Source organism: Anopheles ziemanni, chromosome X (assembly GCF_943734765.1).
Source record: "Anopheles ziemanni chromosome X, idAnoZiCoDA_A2_x.2, whole genome shotgun sequence".
Taxonomy (NCBI): domain Eukaryota; kingdom Metazoa; phylum Arthropoda; class Insecta; order Diptera; family Culicidae; genus Anopheles; species Anopheles ziemanni.
In genome coordinates this window covers 12,710,856-12,719,444 of record NC_080707.1, presented here as the reverse complement: position 1 = coordinate 12,719,444, position 8,589 = coordinate 12,710,856, and the positions used below count along the sequence as shown (strand labels likewise).

The 8,589-nt window shown below is 51.9% G+C and overlaps 1 protein-coding gene across 1 annotated transcript; it reads right to left on the bottom strand.

The window, feature by feature from the left end:
• Positions 1 to 543: 543 nt before the first annotated feature.
• LOC131290867 (dihydropyrimidine dehydrogenase [NADP(+)]) lies at positions 544 to 6,727 on the bottom strand. Its single transcript, XM_058320053.1, has 5 exons — positions 6,641 to 6,727; positions 3,508 to 4,810; positions 974 to 2,502; positions 751 to 908; positions 544 to 680 (listed from the first exon to the last, which is right to left on the bottom strand). Exons 1-5 carry the CDS (start codon positions 6,686 to 6,688, stop codon positions 590 to 592), a joined length of 3,129 nt encoding a protein of 1,042 aa, XP_058176036.1. The 5' UTR covers positions 6,689 to 6,727; the 3' UTR covers positions 544 to 589.
• Positions 6,728 to 8,589: the final 1,862 nt, after the last annotated feature.

Genomic DNA, 8,589 nt, shown 5'->3' with positions numbered 1-8,589 from the left:
AGCCGAGAGCACTGCTCAATAACGAATGTAATACGAAGTTTCGTCCGACTGGGAATGAAATGCAACCAAAATTCTACAGAATTCGACTGCTGTTCCCAGCCTGTGCTACTCGATAGGGTGTGCGAGCGATTGTAACAGGAGATAGATGTTTATAATGCCGGTTGCGAGGTTCTCTCGTTGAGGGTCGTATAACTTGTCTGTCTCTTTTTGACACCATATTGGTACGCTTGCATGTCACAATGTGCTGTAAACTGACATACGACACTAGCGCGGGAAACAAGAATCGCTTGTTTTTAGAACAACTGGTACTAAATGGCTTGTCAATATCAAAATGTGTACCAAGGTGTGTACATGAAATGGTGTACCGGGTGAATATTTCATTGCTTTTAAAAAAAAACTGTTTCTATTGAATTTATTTCATTCGATGCTTATGCTAACGTATAAAAAGGATTGCAAAGGATATATGTTTGTTTTATTTAACTTCAAATGAATTTGCTTAGAAAAAATCGCTAGTAACTTGCATCGAAACTCGAATTGTGGCAGGCTTGGCCGGTGGGCGGGTTGACCAACACTTGATTGGCTGCTGCTACTACTGCGATGGGCTCAGGGCATGCACGGCTACCGGTACCTTGCCAGGATGGCCACGCTTGATGACGTGGGGAATTTGTTTCGGCACCATGCTGCAAGACGAAAAAGGGAAAAGGGAAAATCGTGAATTGGGTTCCGTGTGTTGGTGTCGCCTGTACGGACCTGATACAATCGATGATGGGACAAACGGAGAGGCACAGATTGCAGCCGGTACAATCGTCGTTGACGTGCGGTAAGTGCGTCACCGGGTCGAACTCGATCGCCTGATAGCCGGAGTCGGCACAGGTCATGTAGCACTTGCCGCAGTTGATGCACAGGTCCTGTTGGGTGGAGGGCGGGGTGAATAAGTCTTGCGTTTTATCGCCCGTTTGCTGGAGGTACTTACATCGTCGATGAGTGCCACCACCTGCTTGGAGTTGTCTAGCTTCTTGTAGTCACCGATCCGAGGTAACGCTAGGCCGAGCACGTCCTTTACCTTGGGCACGGGTGCGGTGGTGGTTGAGGCACTGTGTCCATTGGTGCCATTGGTATTCTCTACCTCCGAGCACGGATCCCACAGTGCACCGTGTTGCTGCCGGAGCTGGGCCAGCTTTTCCTCACGTTCTTTTTTGTACTGGCCAAAGTGGAGCAGGGGCTTGCCGTCGGCGCCTCGGAGCGGGGCCACCGGTTTACCCTTCTGCAGCTTGGCCGTCGGGGGAGACTGACCGTCCCAGGGTAGCGCCTCCGGGGGTGGGTTAGCCCGCAGGTAGAGGAGTGCCTTGAGCCCGAGCACATAGTCCTCGATGACGGTGAAGTCCTGATTCTGCACGGACGAGCAGATCTGCAGGATGGGGGCGCCGCACTGCAGGAACTGTAAGGCCACGTCGGCCGAGTCGATGCCTCCGATGCCGCAGATCGGGAAGCCGGGCAGCTTGTTGGCGATGAGCGAGACGGCACGCAGGGCTTGCGGGCGCGTCGCATTGCCGGACACGCCTCCGTACGTGGTGTGCTTGGCGGCGCCGACCGCCGGCCACGGTGAGCCGTCCGCCCGGAGCGACATCAACCCCTGCACGGTGTTGATGGCCGACACGCCGTCCGCCTTGCCCCGCTGGGCTGCCTGCGCGATCGACACGATGTCGGTGATGTTGGGCGTCAGCTTGACGAAGAAGGGAATGCGCACGGCGGCCCGGACCCACTGCGAGATGTGGTAGACGAGCTCCGGGTCCTGGCCGCACGCCAACCCCATGCCCGACTCGCCCATCCCGTGCGGGCAGGACAGGTTCAGCTCGAGCATGTCGGCCCCGGCGGCTTCGGCGCGCGTCGCCAGCTCCTCCCAGTCGGCCCGGTTGTACGTGCACATGATGCTGGCGATGAGCACCTTGGTCGGGAAGTCGCGCTTCAGCTCGGTGACGCCCGCCAGCCAGTAGTCGGCGCACTTCTCCGAGATGAGCTCGATGTTGAGGAAGGCGCCCTGCTGCGGCCCGTAGTTCTGGCCGGCCGTCACGCCGCGCACGATGCGCGGGCTCACGTTGGTCACCGTGTCCTTGTCGAGGGCGAACGTCTTCGTCACCGCGAAGCCCCAGCCCTGCTCGAACGCGCGCCGTATCATGGCGGTGCTGGTGGTGGGCGGCGCCGACGCCAGCCCGAACGGGTTCTCGAACCGAACGCCGCACACCTCGACGGACAGGTCGACCTGGTCGATGGCGGTGTAGAAGAGCGGCAGCTCCGGGCGGGTGTCGAACGGCAGGCCCTGCAGGTAGCAGTGCATGTACCAGGCCGCCGTCTTGCCGTCGTTCACCGACTCGACCGTCGTTTCGGCCGCTCCCGCCAGATCGCCGCCGCAGAAGACGGCCGGCAGAGTGGTCTGCTGGGTGCGGGGGTCCACTTCCGGCAAGCCCCACCGATTCATCTTGAGTCCGTCCAGCGCGGCCACGGCTGTGGAGAGCACAAACAAAGCACAAAAACATGGCCATTATTAAGCCAATCCGGAGTCAGTTAAAAAGAACTGTTTAGTTTTTACAGGATTAACACTAACTGTACCAGCGCGTCAACTTGACATAAATTCGGCCTTTAATTGGCAATATTTCCGTGGCGGAATCTGTTCCTTTTACAAATTTGTTTTTCAATCACATACTCTTCCATTTTTTGAGAAAGAGACATGCTACATTTAATAATACCAGCTGAGTCAATTTGACTCAAATATTAAAGCCCCTTTGATAACTTTTTATCTAATGAATATAGTTTGATTTTCGTTTTTGTAGCTACGACCTTTCATCACTTGGTGTAAGGATCGGGTAAAAAAAACCATTGTTCGGGTAAAAAAAAAAAATCTTTCATGGATCTGTCACGAATCTGCACAATTCATCCATTGGAGTGGATCATGCGACTAAAAAAAACTGTAACGGTCCCTCTACCCATTTTTGGGCCATCATTTTTAATCGGTTGATGTATCGTTCGGATTCATGAATCTCTCATCCAAAGATTCATGAATCTCCAAAACATAAAGAATCATTCAGATTCCTGAATCTGAATCTGAATTACACTACTCTAGTTACAATGGTAAACGCAAGAGGTTATTAGTGATGTGCGTACTGAGTACGAATGAGTGATTGATTTGAATCATACTATTGAATGAGTGAGTAAAAGAGTTACTAGTCGCCGTAGAGATCCAAAACCCAAGAAGAGATTCGAATCCCAAGTAAGGATCTCTCATTTCTTCGACTCTCTTTGGCAACTTGCAACTCTTTTACTCGCTCATTCATTCTTTTGGGGTTCGAATCCCGGTCAAGGATTTAAATATCTGTGACGATTAATAACTTATTTTACACGATTCAAATCACAAAAGAGTTACTTAAGGATTCGAATCCTCGTGACGATTGTTCACTCTGATTCAAATCTTTAAAAAGAGTTGTTATTCTCATTATTCTAGAGGTAACTCACTGTCAGGATCGTAGAGCCCGGAGCCAAACGCCGAAATGACGTAGTTCGCCTTGAGGCGCGTGACCTGATCCGGATCGTCGACCCAGTTGCCCGCCTCGTCCTGCTCGGTGCGATAGAACTCCATCGCCGCGATTCGACCCGCGCGCACGATCACCTCCTTCGGCGCCATGAACGGGATGAACTCGCACCGCTCCTCCCGCGCCAGCTCCACCTCCTCCGGCACGGCTCGGATGTTGTTGTTGCCCTTCCGGAACACCACAAACACCTTGCGGGCGCCACACCGCAGCGCCGACGTTGCGCAGTCGAAGGCGGTATCTCCAGCGCCCAGCACGATCACGTTGCCGGTGAGCACCGGGAGCCGGGTGGCGGCGGTCTGCTTGCAGGCGCACAGTCCCGGTTTGCTGCCGTCCGCCACCTGCGGCAGGAAGCTCTTCGAGGTGTAGAAGCCCTGCTCCTCGGTCAGGCCGGCAAACACTGGGTCGATCTTCGGCTCCGGCAGTCCGATGCCGAGGAACACGGCGTCGGCACCGCCGCCCTCCAGCAGCCCGCGCACGGTGAGATCCTTGGCGGACAGGGAGCGGCCTAGCTCGAACTTGACGCCCAAGTCCTTCACCAGCTGCACCTCGAAGTTGACCACGTCCACCGGCAGGCGGTACTGCGGGATCTCGGCCGAGCTGAGCCCGCCCAGGTAGCTGCGCCGCTCGTACACCGTCACGTCCCGGTATCCCAGCCGCCCGAGGAAGGTGGCGCAGGACAGCGACGCCGGCCCACCTCCCAGCAGCGCGATACGCTTGTCCGGATGCCTGAGTGGCGCCACGTTCGGTGGCACGATCTGCCGCAGTCCCATTCGCTTGAACACCTCCGTCGCGAACTGCTGCAGCCCGCCGATGTTGATCGGTCCCTCCTCCACCGCGGCCAGGTTGCAGCCGCCCACGCACAGGTCACTCGTCGGGCACACCATGCCGCAGGTCAGCCCGAGCGGGTTGTCCGAGAAGATGGCCTTCGCCGCACCGTAGTAGTTCCGGTTGGCGATGCTCGTGATGAAGCTCTTGATGTCCAGCTGCGTGGGGCAGCTCTTCTGGCACGGCGCGTCGGCACACTTGAGGCAACGGGCCGCCTCGCGCAGGGCGCCCCGCTCCGACAGCGTCGTGTGCTTGATGTCCGAGAAGTCATTGGTGAGCGGCGTGCAGCTAGTACACGACCGGTCCGTGTTTCGCTTCCAGTGCTTCTTCACCTTCTTCGTCACAGTCGTCGGAACCAGCGAGCAGTTCTGCTTCACGCGCGGATTGAGAGCAAGCAAGCTCTGCGAAGGAGGACCAACCAAAAAAAAAAAAAAAACATAGAGAAGAAAATCAATTTTCAAATACTTTCGACACTCGAATCGAAATGTCTGTTAACTTGGCAAAATACATTTTCAATCAAAAACAAGTAATTTTTAAAGAACCCTAAACTACATCTAGAAATATGTTTGCCTAAAATCCGAATGCTTCCGAGAGGTCACCCGTTAAATCGTTTAATTAACCCATTCCACACTAGACCAGGGATCGGCACACGTTTCTTGCAAAGGGCCAAATGATGAACGTGAACCAAAAACCGCGGATCAGATACCTCAAACGATGTATTAACGTTTTGAAAGTGATACTAAACCATTTTTAATTAGAGTATCAAAATTATTTTTATCTAAACCGAAAAGTAACATAAAAAACATCGTAAACATTTCAAAGTTTGACATTCAACCATTAACTTTGATTTTTTTTTTCGTTGGATTTTGTACTTTTACAACATAAATCTACTTTCGTTGCACTTAACCAGCATTCAAAATCTGTTTTCCTACCAACATTTTGCTACCGTGTTCTCTGTAATGAATATATAACTGAACTTTAGTTTAGTTATTGAGGATGGTAAGTTAACATGTTATCTTGCCGCTTGGTTCTGGGCGAGATTCACGAGAGTAAGCAATGGTCAATTGGGCTATTTGAAAAAAGTTTCAATTTTAGGAAAAATAAAAATATTTCCTATGCATTAAACCACAAACTATACAAAAGTAATATAATTTTGTGAACCATTAACTCAAAATGACAAAACTCTGAACAGGTTGATAAATGAGTTCAGTTGGGCTCCTCTCAGGGGCTGCTCGAGTGCAAAAGGTCTAATATTAATGTATATAGACACTGTTAGGGCGGTTAATTAAAAAAAAAACAATTGGTCAACCAAAATGGCGCCAACAATAGAATGAAACTATAATTTTCCGCAAAATTAACACCATGCATCCATTTCGACAGCACAGTTTCTGTGGCAACAGGTAGGCATTCGAGGGTTAAAAATAATAGTAACGCCGTGTTTGTAGCAAAAGCCACAAGCGACTATTCGCCAGCACTTAGAACATCATAGTCCTCGAAATATGGCGTGCGATAGAGTGTCAACAAAGGAGTAATGGCCTTTGACCCCGACGTTCAACTCCAAACAAAGGAACGTAGAACTCAACTCCGTACCGTATGACCTTGAATCTTTGAGTCAAAACAATCCTCCCAATCAATTCTAGCGACGAGTTCCAAGACGGAAATCATCCGATTTACAGGAGTTCCTGTTTGTTGTTTTTGTTCCGTTCGCTTCGAACCCAAGGGTAAACAGAGTTGGCTTTTGATAAGCGTAAATGCTCATCAGCGAGGGTTTGCACACGGTGTGTTGCGGCAATGTCACTCGTGAGCCATTAAGAGCGCATTAGTGGGTTGTTCCAGCGGGGAGATAATTGAGGCCACAAGCGCGGCTGGTTTGCAGCTGATGATGCGAAATCCGTACCACAGTCCGAGCCCGCGCTGCCGAATAAGCGATTACGCCACTCTGCGAACGTTCTGCGACGTCGGCGGACGGTCTGCGGCCCAACCCGACTGATAAGCTGCCGGGCTCTAGCGGCATGATGCCGCGTACAGCCAGTTATACAATCTCGGTGTCCGACGGTGTGTTGACAGTTGACGTAATTGCGCAGTGGGGCGGAGTGCTGGACCAATTGACGGTGGTTTTCGCCTGTGCTGATGATAGTGATTGATGAGGGGCTGAGGCGAGCTGATTATGCTCGAATGAAGGTATGACACGAGCGGCGGTTGCCTGCCGAGATGGAAACTGACCCGCTTACCTCAATATCGGGCAGATCCTTGCTGGTCAAAACACTAGCACAACTCATGCTGAGATGTTTTCCGCTTGCCTACGTCTCTCGCTGAACGACCTCGGCGCAGCTGATTCTGGCTGATTGGCTGATGCTTTCTGAAGCGGCTCGGTTGAAGCTGCCGGTAGGAGAACAGTTGATGGTTAGCTTCCGTGGGCAGCTGTTGACACGCGCATTTGCAAATCGACTTGCGGTGGTCGACCGTTTCTTGTCACACTCGCCAGAGCACACTCACCTATGCGGTTAACCTGTAGGCAACAAACGGCGTTACACACGATCAATGGATCTACACACGGCTACTCAGTACGACCACTGAGTGAAGACTGACGGTGTCGGGTTTGGGGACGATGCCACCAAGCACGCTCTAGCGTCTAGCACCGACCGACCCGTACGTCATCGCGCCCCTGATCGTGCCGTCCGTATTGGTGCGCTGGTCCATTATCTAGACTACGTTGCCGACCTAACAATACGGAATGTCGATGGCGGGGCGCACCGCACACCCCCCATGGCGGGAGGTGTGCGCTAGAACCTGATTGGGCCGCGCGTGGACGCGACCGTCGACCGACAAACGCGCTGTTGGCGCGAGAGGTGTGGAGGCATCTAACGATACGGGTCCCCACTGCCTGAGCGAAGCAGTAGCCTAGCAACACCACCCAAGAATCTTCTGCCGACGTCGCGACGGGCAGCGACGGGTTTATGGTGCTCATGCCACACCACGCGTATCGCGTGGGTCAGCTTTAGTGAACTGAGTCGGTATTCGCGAGGCTTTTGATAAGGTCCAGCTGTACGAGATTGGGGCACGCTTAGTTCTGCGTAGCTCCTCGAAAAAAAATCGTCATAAGTTCAATGCCAATACGCAAATCGATATGTTGCTTTGCATATACTGCGCACCAAAGGAAGGATGACATAGTAGATCTTACAAGATGATCAAACAGAATATAGTAAACTACAAACAAGTGATGTCGTTGTACGAATATTAAGCATTAAAGTAGTAGAATTAGTCGACATCCGTTTTACAATCAAAAAACATTGTATTTAAGAAGATTATGTAAGGTCCTAAGTCTCTTGACACCAAAATACTTGGTAGACATCAAAACACATTCCGTTTTGTGATCTACTCCATACATTCCACATTGGTTAGTTACTGCTGAAAGAACCAAATGACATCAAAAACTCAAATAAATCTCAAAACCATGGGATTTATGTGTGAACTCTTGGAAGCAAACAGCTTGCAGGTAACCATTTAGCTACCACCTGAGTGCACCTGAGTGTACCATCGAACCATCCAACCGTGCTCGGCTTAGCCACCGAGCACGTCACCGGTCACCGTAATCTCGCGTAGGTCAAGAAGTTCACGGCCAGACCTGCTACACTCTGCTATCAAAAAAATATGATGATCGAAAATCGAACACCCCAAAAAGCGGTGGCCTAGAGTGGTTCTACTTCCTCGGAGCTTCGCGGCGGGACACGCCATCTTGCCGGTAGGAGATTGAGCGCATTAGATTACGTCCCGCACTGCCGCCCTGTTGGCTCGCGAATGTCAACCTGGGCCCTCGGGCCCCTCGGGCGTGGTGGAAGACCAAAACTTCCCGGCACCCTTCACAATCCGTTAATCGGAAATGTAATTATTCGTGCGTAAAGCTGCCAGCTGCCGCGTTTTGAGTTCTGGCGAGCTGGAGCAAGATCTATGTGGAGGAAGGGTGCAAAAAAGAATTACGACGGGCTGGATCGGGTGGAGAGGTGGAGGGCGATAAGAAAAGCACGCCTGATGGATACGGGACAATCTATTCCCGAGTAGCTCGTAGTCGGCGAGCGTGGTGTGAATTGATAACGAGCCAGTGTCGATGTGAGCCTGTGGGAAGTGAATCGATCGACGGAGGCGATGGGAGAGCGAGGCTGAAAAAAATGGAAAAGTGTTG